The sequence below is a fragment of the Vipera berus genome (assembly GCF_964194415.1).
Source record: "Vipera berus genome assembly, chromosome: 3".
Lineage (NCBI taxonomy): Eukaryota > Metazoa > Chordata > Lepidosauria > Squamata > Viperidae > Vipera > Vipera berus.
Genome location: NC_138204.1, coordinates 176,541,682 through 176,558,073, shown reverse-complemented (window position 1 = coordinate 176,558,073; position 16,392 = coordinate 176,541,682). Strand labels below are relative to the sequence as shown.

Below are 16,392 nucleotides of genomic sequence, written 5' to 3'. Positions count from 1 at the left end.
CTATGAAAGTAATGTTATTCCTTCTTGTTTTTTTGTGTCTTAAGTAAGAAATTATATGATCTTATGATAAAAGTGTCCAATTCAAATCATTTCAATTTGCTTTTGCCTAGTTGTCAATGTCAGTTCAGTTCATTTTGTCTTTTAATACATTTGGCCATTATTAATTGATCATGTATCACAAAGTTGATGTTGATACTTAGCAATCACATAGATTTTCTCCATGATAATCTGTTCCGAGCTTGATCTTTATTAATATTAGTTCTACTCTTCTTAAACTGGGTTTGCCAAATGTGTTAGGAATAATAAATCTATTATTCTTTAAACAATGTGTGTGTTGATGGAAAATGTCATAAGAAAAATGTTATAAAAAGATAATGGAAATGTACTTGGAATTGTTTGTTGTGGTAGCAGCATAAACTGCTGTGGAAAATAGATGTAAAATATAAAATTTAAACCTTCAAGTAATACAGAGGAGCCAATTTGTCTTGAAACATTAACTTAACTTTGACTTAAAACATACATATTGTAACAAATTTGGGGAGGCAGGGGCATAATGTATTTTCAGAAGACAGCCAGGACATGGCTTACATAAAGGACACATGTATATTTTTAAACAAAAGAAAAAGATGCTCACATTGTCTAAGGAGCTTTTAAACAATTCTTGAAACTAAGTCTCTAAGATGAGTGGTAAATACTTTAAATGTGAGACATAAAGCTTTTGTTTATGAGGTAACATTTTGTCGCCAAGATAGCCCACCCAGTTCATCATTTCATATAAATGATTTTAGAAGCAATTGTGGGAGTTCTGGGGGCACAAAAGAATGAAGGCTACAAATCAGAATTGCTAAAGAAAGATTCTTTTTTTCTTTTACAGAGGGCTAATGATTTCAGGAGAAGACTGTGAATTCATTCAAAGATTTGAACAAAAACGGAGTCCAGAAGAAAAGCAAGAATTAATACAAGCAGAAGGCAATCAAGTAATACCATTTCTGTGGGGCAAATAATTAGTCTTCTGAATTGTTTTGGTTTTATTTTTTTATTTGTTATTGTAATTTATTTGGTTTGGAAAGATCTGTTCTTGTATGCAGTAGTCACAGTTTTTTCAAACTACTTACATTATTAATGTGACATACCTAAGTTATTTTGACAGTTTAAAAATAGTGTGTGCCCCAACAAATATTCTCCAGGAAATAGCAGTTAATCCCTATTATATTACAGTATATTATTTTACAAACTTCTCAAATTAGAAATAAATCCTATTGACCTCTGTGGGGTTTTGCCACAATAAAATTATTCAGCAGTATAATATGTTTATCTGAGTACTCTTTTACAAATTATTTGCTATTATTAACAATCAATCTTGAAACAGTATTCACATTTTGTTATTTGATATGGCTTTCTAGAACAGGGCTTTTCAACCTTTTCACCGATTGCACCCCTTTTAGGATAAGGCAATATTCGAGTACCACCAGTTGCCTAGCAAGGTGTCAAAAACTTTATGACCAAAAAAAGGAACAAAGTGATAAAGTACAAGCAGTCCTCAACTTACAACAGTTCTCTTAGTGACTGTTCAAAGTTACAACAGCACTAAAAAGTGACTTATGACCATTTCTCACACTTACGACCATTGCAGCATTCCCCTGGGTCACATGATTTACATTCGGATGCTTGGCAACTGATTCATATTTCTGATGGTCACAGTGTCCCAGGGTTATGTGATCCCTTTTTGCAACCTTTTGACAAGCAAAATCAATGGCTGTGGGGCGCTTGTGGGGGGTGGGTGGGTGGGGGGCTGTGGGGGGATCCAGGGGTCTCCAGTGGAGGGGAGTAGGACTGGGGTGGGCACCAGGGCATAGTCCATCAGAGGAGTCTCACCGTCCCTCTTGGGCTGCACGGAAGACTCACAGATGGTGGTACGGGCTGTTCAGAGCCCTGGGCAGTGGAGGGCAAGCGCCCAACCTGGCCCTCCCAGGGCACCAGGACCCTGCAGCTCAACCCAGTCCAGCCCCACTTTCCTGAGGGGGCGCTGCTGCTGCTGCTGTGCTCACTCCTTGGCCAGGTTGCTCATGGTGGATGCAGAAGGGCAAAGTGCGTGGGTCAGAGGGAGGCCCACTCCCTCTCCATGCGAGGAGACCTGGCCTTGTAAACAAAGCATCCTTCGCAATAGGATGGGAGTCCACCAGGTTAGACCAGGAGGAAGGGGCAAGGGGATGGCGAATGGGCAGCAGGGCTGCTGGTGGCCAAGTGCTAAGGCAGGACTTCCCTCAGAGCCTCCCTTCCTCTCATTATAACCTTCCTTCCTTCCTTCCTTCCTTCCTTCCTTCCTTCCTTCCTTCCTTCCTTCCTTCCTTCCTTCCTTCCTTCCTTCCTTCCTTCCTTCCTCCCTTTTCTTTTTTTCTTTCCCTCTTCATTCTCCTTTCTCTTTTCTTCTTTCCCCTCTTTCCTTCTTTTTTCCTTCCTTGCTCTCTTCCTCTCTTTCCTTCTTTTTCTTTATCTTTCCTCTTTCCCTTTCTCCTTTCCTGTCCCTTCTTGGATGCTCAAATGCAAAAGGGGAAACATTTCTCGATGCCTCCTTGCCTTGTGATCAAATGCCACTTTTGCTAGTAGTTTGTGGCCACTTAAAAGATTGAGAAAAACCAGGCTCACTTTATCCCGTGCTTGCGTTTAGTGGGGGCGTCCACAGACAACAGTACAGCAAAACTGTCAAAATGGTGGCTGTGATAGTTGATTAGAGCTCCTCCGTTTTTTTATGTGGAACAGCTTTAGCATTTAGGAACAGAGGTAGCTTAGCTGCTTTTCTATTAATACATAATCCTTAAAAGGGCTCTCTTGTAGGGACCCTGCCTTGGTCTAATTTAGACTGGAAATATAGCAAATGAAAATATTTTTCCCACTCTGCTTTCTCCTGTTTTCTCCACTGGAAATGGCTGTTAGCAACAAACAAGGAAGGGATACTTTCCTAAGAGCTCACAATTCAAGAATACCAATGTTAACTTGGATTGCCAACAAAGTTCTGTCTGTGACAAAACGGGACCCAAAATTGCTTTTTCCTTTGAACTGAGGCATTTCCAACCAAATTGCCCCTTCCTTCCTTCCTTCCTTCCTTCCTTCCTTCCTTCCTTCCTTCCTTCCTTCCTTCCTTCCTTCCTTCCTTCCTTCCTTCTTTCCTTCCTTCTTTCCTTCCTTCCTTCCTTCCTTCCTTCCTTCCTTCCTTCCTTCCTTCCTTCCTTCCTTCCTTCCTTCCTTCCTTCCTTCCTTCCCTCCCTCCCTCCCTCCCTCCCTCATCCTTCCCTTTCCCCTTTTTCTTCTTTCCTCCCTCCCTCCTTTTTCCTTCCTTCCTTCCCTCTTTCCTTCCTTCTTTCCTCCCCTTTTTCGTTCCTTACTCCTTCCCTCCCTCCTTTTTCCTAACCTTAACCCACCCTCCCTCCCTCCCTCCTTGCCCTGCTTTTTTTTTAAGCTGCCAGAGGCTGTGGGCAGAGGTGGCAGCAGGCAGGCAGCAGTGGGTAGAGGCTTCACATTTTGACTCCTCCCCCGTTGTTGCCTTTGCGTTGCTCTCATCTCACCTATCCCAGACCCGTGTGTGTGTGTGTGTGTGTGTGCGGGCAAGCGGGCGGGGGGGGTCTCACCCTTTGCAGCTTCTGCGATGGCAGGCTGCAAACTAATGAAAGCTGTTTTTTTGGAGTACTTGTTTCTTTTTCTCAACTATAGCTAAACTTTATATATATATATATAAAATCAGAATAAATTTTTAGAATCTGAAATGTAACATTTTGTGCAACCCTTATGTACACAATTATTTCTTGCAAAGGAATCTAGAGGGATATTTTCTTTTCCCTTCTCCCCCACTTTAGTGAAATATTTATGAATATTCTAAGAAAGCTTGTGGAGGGCAGCATAGGTGAGAGGGTGTCAGGAAGACTTCTTTGCATGGGTATATATTCATAGTTCTATTTATTTAAGTTATTTTATTATATTCTCCACCAGCCAGTAAAATCCATTAAGGAAATAGAATGAAGGCTATTGCTAAGCACATTGGTTTGTGCTTAAATTGTAAGCCGCCCTGAGTCTTCGGAGAAGGGTGGGATATAAATGGGATTAAAATAAAATTAAAAAAACTGTTTGAAGAAATATCCATTTTAATATAATGGTGTGTAAATGCAATCTTGTTTCTCTTAATGTTCAGCTGTTACAGTTCTAATCTTTTGGAAGAGTGAAGGAAAAAGAGGCAAGCTTCCAGAGCATTTGGTTACAAATGATTTTGTTTATTTTTTCCCAAGTTACTTTTGAAAATCAAGTTGGCATTTCAGCATATTTCCATTTGGTTAATGTGGTTTAACATATATAATTTACTTTAGGGGCAAGTCTTTACTATTCCTCATACAAATCGCAGCAAATATTTGTATGAATCTGAATTAGAAGTAACAGAATATATGCAGTGTTTATTTTTATATAATGAAGAGAAGAATAAAGCTGTTGTTGCTCCTCCATATGAAGTCCAGTTGTTTCAGTGATAACTGAAAGAATGGAGTTTGTTCAATAATAATGTGCTTCATGAAAGCATTGTAGCAAATCAACATCTAAAAAATTATTTTTTTCCTAGTGTGCTAAAACATTCATAAGTCTGATGACTCATATCTCCAAGGAACAGACAGTTCAGTACATTTTAACTATGGTTGATGATATGCTACAGGTACGTTCATTAACTATTTTCATGATTAACTAATTGATATGCAGGTTTCTTACTTCAGTATAGCTGGCTTTTTACTTTATATCCACTTTCCCAGTAATGCTGGGCAGATAACACTTCCTGTGAGTACAGTCTTTTAGAAAATACTTTAGCCATTCTTTACATTTTGGCATGATTATATTTATATCCTGAAAACAAATAATGCATCAGTTGATCTACTTGCAGAATGTATCAAAGAAAGTTTAATCTAATTGTTAAGCTGCTTCTCAATAAGCAGGACTTTCATCATGCTATACAATAAAGAGTAGTCAACCTAGTATCCTCCAGATATTATGGACTATGGCCTGCTATCTCATTCAGCTGATAGTTTTGGCTAATATCTGTGAGAGCTGGTTCAGAATTATTTGGGTCTGGATTGGTGAAAAATGCAGATTGGTATGCCATACTTATATTAAAAGAAATGATTGCCTGTTGCTTTTCAGGAATAATATAAAGTCATGGTAATCTGGAAATATTATTTACTCTCATAAGCATCTTCATTTCTGATACACATGGCCAGAGATATTAAATTAGTTTTGCTTTATCAATTCCTTCTCTTGGCTTGAATCCTATAAAACAAATAATGTTTACTACTGTATTTATAGCATCTGAATTAATAAATGATCCTTTTATTCTTAGGTATTATTCCAATGAAGTTTGTGTCTTGCAATTTAACTTAGAATACTTTTTGTAGTTTGGCTTTGCTAAATATCACAATTATTTGCATTTTTAATGGTGTGAAATTTTATCAAAACATTAAATTGCAGGGAGGGGCTGTTTTTCGATCTAGCACTTTTATATGCCTCATTGAAGATCTTTTTAAGTGCTATGATAATGGATACATTGCAACAGCAAGGGAATCAAATGGCAAATGGACTGCAGGATGTGTCGATAATGGTGCATTATCATCGGTTTTGATCTAGTTTACTATTATCACCTAATCATAGCACTTATGCAGGATAAACATCAAAATGTAATTCTTTGTATGTGTTATATGCATTGCCTATCTTGCTGGAACCATTTTGAATTAAATCCTATATAAGTATCAGTCATGATCTTTCGACGCTGGTATCAGTATAGTTCATTTAATCTGTTTCTTTCAACAGGAGAATCACCAGCGGGTTACTATTTTCTTTGACTACGCAAAGAGGGACAAGAACACTGCATGGTCTTATTTCCTGCCAATGTTGAATCGTCAGGATCTTTTCACTGTGCATATGGTAAACTTTCAATCAATAAAAACCCCAAATTTGCCAAGTAGTATATTCTTCTAGAAAGAACTGAAATGCTGTTTTCTCTACTGTTTTTCAGGCTGCCAGAATTATTGCTAAACTAGCAGCTTGGGGACGGGACCTGATGGAAGGCAGTGACTTAAATTATTACTTCAATTGGATTAAAACTCATCTTAGTTCACAGGTATATGTAGTCATACTTAAAATATCTGTAAATTAAATTACTTCAATTAAAACAGAAATTACTCTGCTATTCTGTGCTGCATCTATATTGGTGGAATTATGTTACTTTCAATGAGACATCTTTTTAAAGTGATGAGCCTACAAACATTCACTGGGCTTCAATAAAGTTGGTCAATATGGGGTGTATGGACATATCATTGTTGCTGGCCTTCTCCTGAAAAATGCATGAAACTAATCTGTGTATTTGAGTACCACCAGGTAGCATTACACAACTAGAAAATTTCCTACCAGCTTTTATGCTAAGAAAAATTACTGGTGTATTACAACACAGAAGTCATGATTATATTTTACTATGACGGTAAGCTCTAGAGAAACCTGTAGACTTCTGTTCTATTGATTAATGAAACACTGGAAGTTTTTAAGAAGAGACTGGACAACCATTTGTCTGAAATTGTATAGGGTTTCCAACCTGAGCAGGGGGTTGGACTAGAAGACCTCAAAGGTCCTTTCCAACTTTACTACTACTATTACTACTACTACTACTACTACTACTACTGTTACTGTTATTAAACAAAGCAGAAGATTCCAGTATGAAATATTTAAATATGTTCCTGAAGTCCAAATGACATGAACTTGACTGAATTCTGGGTAATTTTGTGGATATTTTCAGGTTAAAAAGCCCATACATGAGAATGAAATAAAAAGAACATACTGTACCCATTATTCTTTATGAGTCTTCAGAACATAACTTGTGTTTGTAATTGATGCAAACATTGGAATTGCTTCTTTAGAAACTTTCTATTAACTTTGTTTTTTTCTTTTGCCTTTTTATTTTTTCCTACTTTTTCTTTTATGTTTCTGTAGTTTTTTTAAAAATCTGTGTAAATTTCCTTTAAATAAAAATAATTCTGAGTGGTATCTTTTTTGTTTTATGCCAGAAACTACGTGGTACTGGAAGTGCTAATGAACCTGGAACTGATGTAAGTATCTATTTCTTCCAGAATATAGGCTGGATCTGGGTTAACGTTAGTTCTTTTTGGTAGCAATAGGAAGCTAGCCTGGTTTCAGCAGGATATACTAAATTATTTTTTAGTAGGAAGCTCTTGAAATAATACTTATTTAAATTCTCTTTCAATTCTCTTTTTATTCTAAAATCTTACTCATTCAAGTGTCTAAGGCTTCCCAGTGAAGTGTCTACTAAAATGTGCCTGATGGAAACCTATCAGCCAGAATTTGCAAAACTAGGCTGTTAGCTTAGAGCAGGCAGGTCTATCTCGCAACATCATGTGACATCGCAAGACGTGTCGTGACTTTTTCCCCATTGCCGGTAGTGGAGTGGGCGCGGTTTTAGTATGATGCCTCTAGCCTGCAGACCGGCAGTTTGACATGCCTGGCTTAGAGAATCTAAGGATCCAATGTAATAGCACTGCATACAGCACTGAAGTATTTAGGAAATCATGTCTAGGATATTCCTAGCTCTTCAGTCAGTTTTGTTGAAGAGGAGGATGTGTGGATGATTGAAGGATGGTATGTTGTAATGAGAACTGGGACCCAGTTGAAATGCTGGCATCCTCAAGCTAGAAGACAGGTTGTGGTAAGCTGCTTTGGTAGCGGCTTGTGTGTAGATAGTCATAAGAGAATGCAGTAACAGTATTAGTAACGTTTAGTGAACAACCAGCTATAGTCAGCATAGCAACCCAACAAAAGAGCACTGCTTAGCTTTCAAGCCTTGAACATGGCATCTCTGGAGAGGCAGCAGTTGGGACATTTTGAAATCAAATGGAAAACTGATTAATAGGGAAACTTCATTGGCTCTGCTGTTCCCCGAAGAACTTCAAGCTTATCCTTCTTTAAGTCACATTTGATAAATTTGGGGAAACTCAACAGTTTGGGTACACATGTTCTCTTAGTTAGTCCTCATAAAGGGATTGACATAATTAGCTACCTTGTGGAGACTTTTTGACCCTAAATATGATTAGTTAAAAGGAATAGAAGCTGGAATTTTGATGGATTCTTCAACAACTTGCTGGCTATGTTTTTGCGTGTGCATAGATGAAGAAGCACAAGAGCTTATCAGCTTACTAGATTTTTTAATACAGTACTTGCTTGTGTAATATTGTAAGACACATTGACTGTTTTTAGATACTATAGCTTCATTTTAAATGTTCATTCAGAAAAAAATATACGTTGATTCTATTTTGGAATCTTAATTGTAGGAAAAGAATTAATAATAATTAAGAAAAATTCTGCTTTGTGTATAAAGGTTGAAATACTTTTGTTTAGTTTCCTGTTGCAAAATAAGATATATCCATCACAACTGTCTGGGTTAGTTACTGTGTATATGAAGCATACTACATGACTACTTATTAGATGTTCTTTGGAAACAGTGTAGTAATATCGCTTGGTTGCATGCTGAACATTTTGTAAATCAGTCACTGCTATGAGTAGGCATGCAAGAACTTGCAAGTTCTACTTCAGAACAGATCTGGGCCTTTTTTATTTGACTAAATTCAATCTTGGAAAGGACCTAATGCACTTAGTTCTGATGAGTTTCTTCTGAAATCATAACCTATTTTGGTTTAAGTGCTTTGTGGCACCAGATTTTTGTTTATTTTCTCTTTATATAAGGGTATGAAAGAATGAAATAATCCACATTCATTACTGGCTTGGAGTACTTCTTGCTTTTTAAGTTCAAACATGAATATTTTAATCAGCACAGAATGTGTTTTCAGTGTTGTTACTCTATTAATCGTTTTGAAAAAAATCAGCCTTACACTCCATATTAGATAAATAGGGTTTTTTTAAAAAAATAAATCTTATAAATATATTTGTATAGATCGTAGGAATCTATAGAAAAACAAGACAATGTTGTTAACATGCATTGTCTATAGGTACTGTAGAAGGTCTTAGTTCAAAAGGATATTGCAACTTACCTAAGAATCTAGTATTGAGAAAGTTATTGTGCATGTAACCCAAAGTCTTAATAAACCAATGAACAGCCTGATATATTTGATGAATTGCAGTGAACATTTTGTTTTGTTTTTTAAATTGGGCTTCCTCCAACTTGAAAGTAGTAACAGGCATTTCTAGTGTTGGGCCAGATTCTGCTTTCAGGATCAATAAATATTTGAGAAATTCTTACTTAAATCATATTATGTACATATCTTTAGGGAAGTATATTCTTCTTTCATGTAGAGTTCACAATATGTCCAATGTGTTGCTGGGTGTTTGCAGTTGATGCTCAGAGTCAATGAATACCGTTTTGCATGGGTAGAATCAGATGGAGTAAACTGGTAAGTATTTGTAAGACAAATATCAGTGTCTGCTGTTTTAGTGGACTATCTTCTTGGGGCATATTTAGATATCTGATTTAACGGAATATCATTGTAATGTCTTTTAAAAGAGACATTCTCTGTTGATAAGCAGACGATTGTACTTAAAAGAATAATGGGGACTGCATTATATTATGGGCAGGAACACTGGCATAATGGATGATAAACACAAATCTAAATTCATTTAAAATTGCTATTCTGTTCACAGTAAACTTGAATTAAATTGCATTGAATGTAGAGGAGTTGCTGCAGGACATTTAAGTTAGAGGAAAATATTTGTTGTTGTTAGTTGCGAAGTCATATCCGACCCCTCGCAACCCCATGGACAACGTTCCTCCAGGCCTTCCTATCCTCTACCATCTTCTGGAGTCCATTTAGGCTCACACCTACTGCTTCAGTGACTCCATTCAGCCACCTCATTCTCTGTCGTCCCCTTCTCTTGCCCTCAACCTTTCCCAGCATTAGGCTCTTTTCCAGTGAGTCCTTCCTTCTCATTAGGTGGCCAAAGTATTTCAGTTTCAACTTTAGGATCTGGCTTTCTAAAGAGCAGTCAGGGTTGATCTCCTCTAGGACTGACCGGTTTGATCGCCTTGCAGTCCAAGGGACTCACAGAAGTCTTCTCCAGCACCATAGTTCAAAGGCTTCAATTCTTTGGCGCTCAGCCTTTCTTATGGTCCAACTTTCACAGCCATACATTGCAACTGGGAAGACCATAGCCTTGACTATATGCACTTTGGTTGGCAGGGTGATGTCTCTGCTTTTTAGTGTGCTGTCTTGGCTACAGTCCCCATCTGCAGTGATCTTGGAGCCCAGGAAAATAAAATCTGTCACTACCTCCATTTCTTCCCCATCTATTTGCCAGGAATTGAGAGGGCCGGATGCCATGATCTTGGTTTTCTTAATGTTAAGTTTCAACCCAACTTTTGCACTCTCCTTCTTCACCCGCAACAAGAGGCTCTTTAGTTCCTCTTCACTTTCTGTCATTAGAGTGGTATCATCTGCATATCTTAGGTTGTTGATATTTCTTCCGGCAATCTTAATTCCAACTTTTGATTCATCTAGCCCTGCATTTCTCATGATGTACTCTGCATATAAGTTAAATAGGCAGGGTGACAGTATACAGCATTGCCAGACTCCTTTCCCAATTTTGAACCAATCAGTGGTTCCGTGTCCAGTTCTCACTGTTGCTTCTTGACCCGCATATAGGTTTCTCAAGATACAAATAAGATGGTCTGGTACTGCCATCTCTTTAAGAACTTGCCACAGTTTGTTGTGATCCACACAATCAAATGCTTTAGCATAGTCAATGAAGCAGAAGTAGATGTTTTTCTGGAACTCCCTAGCTTTCCTCTGCCTCTTCGAAATCCTGCCTGTACTTCTGGTAGTTCTCAATCCACATACTGCTGGAGTCTAGCTTGTAGGATTTTAAGCATAACTTTACTAGCATGTGAAATGAGTGCAATGGCGCAATAGTTTGAACATTCTTTGGCATTGCCTTTCTTTGGAATTGGAATGTAAACTGATCTTTTCCAATCCTGTGGCCGCTGTTGAGTTTTCCAAATTTGCTGGAAAATTGAGTGTAGCACTTTTACTGCATCGTCTTTTAAGATTTTGAATAGCTCAGCTGGAATACTGTCACCTCCACTAGCTTTGTTGTTGCTCAGCTTTCCTAAGGCCTATTTCACTTCACATTCTAGGATGTCTGGCTTGAGGTCAGTGACCACCTCATCGTGATTATCAGGGATGTTAAGCTCGTTCTTGTATAGTTCTTCTGTGTAATTTTGCCACCTCTTCTTATTCTCTTCTGCCTCTGTTAGGTCCCTGCCATTTTGGTCCTTTATCATGCCCATTTTTGCATTAAACGTTCCCTTCATCTCTCCAATTTTCTTGAAGAGATCTCTGGTCCTCCCTATTCTATTGTTTTCTTCTATTTCTTTGCACTGTTCATTTAAGAAGGCATTCTTATCTCTTCTAGCTATTCTCTCGAATTCTGCATTCAATTGGGCGTATCTTTCTTTTTCTCCCTTGCCTTTTGCTTCCCTCCTTTCCTCAGCTATTTGCAAAGCTTCCTCAGACAGCCATTTTACTTTCTTGCATTTCTTTTTCTTTGGGATGGTTTTAGTTGCTACTTCTTGTACAATGTTACGAACCTCCATCCATAGTTCTTCAGGCACTCTGTCTATCAGATCTAATTCCTTAAATCTATTTGTCACCTCTACTGTATATTCGTCAGGGATATGATTTAGTTCATACCTGAGTGGCCTAGTGCTTTTCCCTACTTTCTTCAGTTTAAGCCTAAATTTTGCAATGAGAAGCTCATGGTCTGAGCCACAGTCAGCTCCTGGTCTTGTTTTTACTGACTGTATAGAGCTTCTCCATCTTTGGCTGCAGAGCACATAGTCGATCTGATTTCTGTGTTGACCGTCTGGTGATGTCCATATGTAGAGCCGTCTCTTGGGTTGTGGAAAAGAGTGTTTACTATGACCATCGTATTCTCTTGACAAAATTCTATCAGCCTGTGCCCTGCTTCATTTTGTATTCCAAGGCCAAACTTGCCTGTTATTCCGGTTATCCTTTGGCCTTCTACTTTAGCATTCTAATCCCCCATGATAATAAGGACATCATTTTTTGGTGTTAGTTCTATAAGGTGCTGTAGGGCTTCATAGAACCGGTCAATTTCATCCTCTTCAGCACCGGTGGTTGGGGCATAGACTTGGATTACTGTGATATTGAATGGTTTGCCTTGGATTCGAACTGAGATCATTCTGTCATTTTGGGGATTGTATCCCAGTATTGCTTTTCCTACTCTTTTATTGACTATGAAGGCTACTCCATTTCTTCTGAGGGATTCTTGCCGCATCTGAATTAAATTCACCCATTCATGTCCATTTTAGTTCGCTGATTCCTAAGATGTTGATGTTCAGTCTTGTCAACTCTTGTTTGACCATGTCCAGCTTTCCTTGATTCATGGATCTTACATTCCAGGTTCCTATGGAGAAAAAATCTTTACAGCATTGGACTTTCCTTTCACCAACAGATACATCCACAGCTGAGCGTCCTTTCGGCTTTGGCCCAGTCGCTTCATTCTTTCTGGCGCTACTAGTACTAGCCCTCTGCTCTTCCCCAGTAGCATATTGGACGCCTTCCGACCTGAGGGGCTCATCTTCCAGCATCATATCTTTTTTTCCTTTTGGTACTGTCCATTGGGGTTTTCATGGCAAAGATACTGGAGTGGGTTGCCATTTCCTTCTCCAGTGGATCATGTTTTGTCAGAACTCTCTGCTATGACCTTTCCGTCTTGGGTGGCCCTGCACGGCATAGCTCATAGGTTCATTGAATTACACAAGCCCCTTCGCCACGAGAAGGTAGTAATCCATGAAGGGGGAGGAAAATATACTCAGGTTGAATGTTCAATCAAGCCACTCCATAAGTGCAGTTCAGCAGTGAAATTAATAATAGTTGTGGCTGCCAGGAAAACATGTAACTTCATTACCCAGAAAAAATACAGATGCCTCCCATGGCCATTGCTGTTTAAAAGAATTCTAAAAAAGGCTCTACAAGATTTCCCCTTACCTTTATTAAAAAAAAGAGAGACCAGCTTTTCAAGATCTTGGGAATAAAGGTAAAATGGAGACTGATCAGATAGAAACTGTATTTTCTATATGTCTTTTTTCCCTTCCTCCAGTATAATGGGAGTATTGAATAACAAGTGTGGTTTCCAGCTTCAGTATCAGATGATTTTCTCTGTCTGGCTTTTGGCCTTCAGTCCTCAAATGTGTGAACACTTGCGGCGTTATAATATTGTTCCTGTTTTATCTGACATCCTTCAAGAGTCTGTAAAAGAGAAAGTAACCAGGATCATTTTGGCAGCATTTCGGGTGAGTGGATGAAGCACATTGACTAGATGAAACATTTGTTGGCAATACTTAGTAGGTGACAAGGTGTCTCAATTTTGATTAGGGGGACTATTTGGGGTGGAGGTTATCTGTGCCAAAGCCTTGAATTAGACTTACATTGCCTATTAAAAAAAGAGAGACATGCAGCATTAAACTGCGTGGTAAATTTTGTGTCTGCCAAACCGCTTTTTCTTAATATTTTCAGATTTTAAATTTGTGAAGCCAAATCCACTATACTCGCACACTCAGAATCTCCTTCCCTTCATGCAGCTTTCACAGGCAAGGAAGCTTATTACTCCAGAGTAGAATTTGGGGGGCGTTTCAGTAGCTGTAGAAGGAAAAGGAATCTTCATTTTCCAATTCTGCTGATAAGAGTTTTGATAGAAAAAAGCCATTGAACACCATTTTCTCTAAATTGTTTTAGAGAAACTGAAGGTCTGAACAAATGTTGTTAATGGTGATTGATTGATTGATTATGTGCTGTCAAGTTGGTGGTGAATCTTTGCAACCCCTTACAAACATTTTTCTCCATGATGATCTGTTCCTAACTTGGTTGTTTCCATTTTCTAATGATTCATCCGTTGCCATTGTAACGGCATCCATCTACTTTGCTGCTGGTCATTGTCCTCTCTTTCATTTTATTTTTCCCAGCGTTAGAGTCTTTTTCAGAGAGGAGTGTACATTATACTTCACATAATGTATCAGAAGTAGGATAATTTGAGCTTGGTCCTTTGTGTTTGCAGTGAGTTGATTTGTATGTTGATCCTTTTATTTGTTTCCTTGGCTGTTGTTAATGGTATCATTTAAAGTAAAAAAAAACTTGTAAAATTGTCCTTGTAAGCTTACTGGAGGGAACAGCTTAGTGGTGTTAATAAATATTAAAATATATGGGCACAAATCACAAAACAATCTATTTTTCATTTATGATAGATGACATTTTAAAAATTCCTTATATTTTTTCCCCTAGAATTTTCTAGAAAAATCTACTGAGAGAGAAACCCGTCAAGAATATGCTCTTGCCATGATCCAGTGCAAAGTACTGAAGCAATTAGAAAATTTGGAGCAACAGAAATATGATGACGAAGATATAAGTGAAGATATAAAATTTCTTTTGGATAAACTTGGGGAGAGTGTCCAGGATCTCAGGTAAATTTTGCATTTAGAATCTTAAAATGGCATAATAAAAGTGTTGGTCAGATTTCAGTTAAAACTGTTTTCCTCACAAAATCATTAGTCATGATCAGATATAAATTTAGACATTAAGTAAACAGTTAATCTAAAAATGCTGTTCCTAAAAACTTTGCAGGAAATCATTTTGAGAGCCCTTAGAAAAACCTCTTCTAATAAATTGTGGCCTTAGATGGTTTGTACTTAAAATTCAAAAAGTTCTAAAAACGTATCTGGTGGTTACCATTTGTCACAGCTACCACAAGTAGCCTTTCAATTAGATCCCTTGTTATAACAAGAACGCCAAACAATGTAGAATTAATAAAGACTATTCAATATTATTAACATAGTTAACTTTTTAAATTTAAATGATGATTTTATGGTTCAGCTATCTGGATAATGAGTGAATTTCATGGAGCTTATAAATCCATATTTTGAACGATAAGGAAAATATTCCAAGAGACAACTGTCTCTTAGAACAAAGAATTTGAGTCTTCTCAGCAATATTACCACCAGTTTAAAAATGAAATTCTAAAATCACTGGAACTGTAGGAGAAACAGCTTTAATAGGACAGCAGTTTTTTCTTTGGTATTAGGAACAGCAAGAATATATTTTTTCATCAGTTTAAAATAGAGATTAAAAAAATAAAAAAATGAAGTCAACTCAAAAACATGAAAAAGCATAAAAGGGAAAGGATGGTAGATGTAAGAAATCATTTAGCTTATTTTGGAATACATAATTAAATTTTAATCACATGGAATAATAGGCAGTCTGCAAATGAGTTCATAAATAGAAAGAGAATACAAGATTGTCAATCTGGGATTGTGCTGACTTTGCAATATTGAAGAGTAATTTGTTTTTGCTGGCCCCCATGCTTGGTGTTTCCATAATTTCTGATATAATACGTTCAGTATTTATATTGTATAATTTAAAAGTATATATATTATTTAAATTTTAATCATCTTTGTATTATTATATCATATGAAACTAAAATAGAACAATAGTGAGTGACGAGTAAATCATTTAAGTATTCCCATACCCATTTTACACTTTCAGTATAAACAGAGTTCACAGCCAATACTTTTAAAACATTTTCTAGACTGCCCAGTAAACATGAAAAAAATGTTTCATTGAGTCTGGTAGTTAAGATTATGAATATGCAGCTGTTCAGGTCAGGTGGAAAAAGCAATAGGATATCATGTATTGTTCTCAAAGATCTTTTGTTCCTAAATTCATCTTCAATTTTTCTGCAGTTCTTTTGATGAATATAGTTCAGAGATTAAGTCAGGAAGACTGGAATGGAGTCCTGTTCACAAATCTGAGAAATTCTGGAGGGAGAATGCTGTAAGATTAAATGAAAAGAATTATGAACTGTTGAAGTACGTTCCCAGATTTCCTCCTTTTCCTCATTTTTTATTTAACAATTGAAATGCATACATTGCTCAGAAGAATGAAAATTGCATTTAAAACCTCTAGGCAAGATGAAATTTAAGTTTAAATTTCACTTCAGGGAAACATTTCCTCTTTAAACAAAATATAGAGGGTGATTCTTTAGATTGCAGCCCTTCTCCCTATTGTTTTGGGAATTGTCTTGGCATTCCTATTGGAAGCCTTCAGTTTTAAAACCATGTATTTGTGATTGCGAAAAAGCAAATAACATTTTTATTGCTTTCAGTTGTATATGCTACAACAAAGATATTAACTTACAAATTCTGTGTTATGAGATGGAACAAATGTTTGTACTTCATTTCTACTAAGTAGAAGGGATGAACTCCAGAGAAGCACACATATATAGATGTAAACATATTCAACTCTTTTTTTTTATTGAAAAGTTTTACAATACATTTTATCTTTA

General features: G+C 37.2%; 1 protein-coding gene across 2 annotated transcripts in view; it reads left to right on the top strand.

The window, feature by feature from the left end:
* The window catches only part of ATP6V1H (ATPase H+ transporting V1 subunit H), a 29,410-nt gene that overhangs the window by 3,392 nt on the left and 9,626 nt on the right, over positions 1-16,392 (top strand). For both annotated transcript variants that reach the window (XM_081326177.1, XM_081326176.1), the window contains exons 3-11: positions 875-977; positions 4,601-4,690; positions 5,833-5,946; positions 6,038-6,142; positions 7,080-7,121; positions 9,337-9,434; positions 13,159-13,351; positions 14,337-14,515; positions 15,791-15,916. In XM_081326177.1, the coding sequence (XP_081182303.1) occupies positions 875-977; positions 4,601-4,690; positions 5,833-5,946; positions 6,038-6,142; positions 7,080-7,121; positions 9,337-9,434; positions 13,159-13,351; positions 14,337-14,515; positions 15,791-15,916 (1,050 nt within the window). The remainder of the gene's footprint in view (positions 1-874; positions 978-4,600; positions 4,691-5,832; positions 5,947-6,037; positions 6,143-7,079; positions 7,122-9,336; positions 9,435-13,158; positions 13,352-14,336; positions 14,516-15,790; positions 15,917-16,392) is intronic.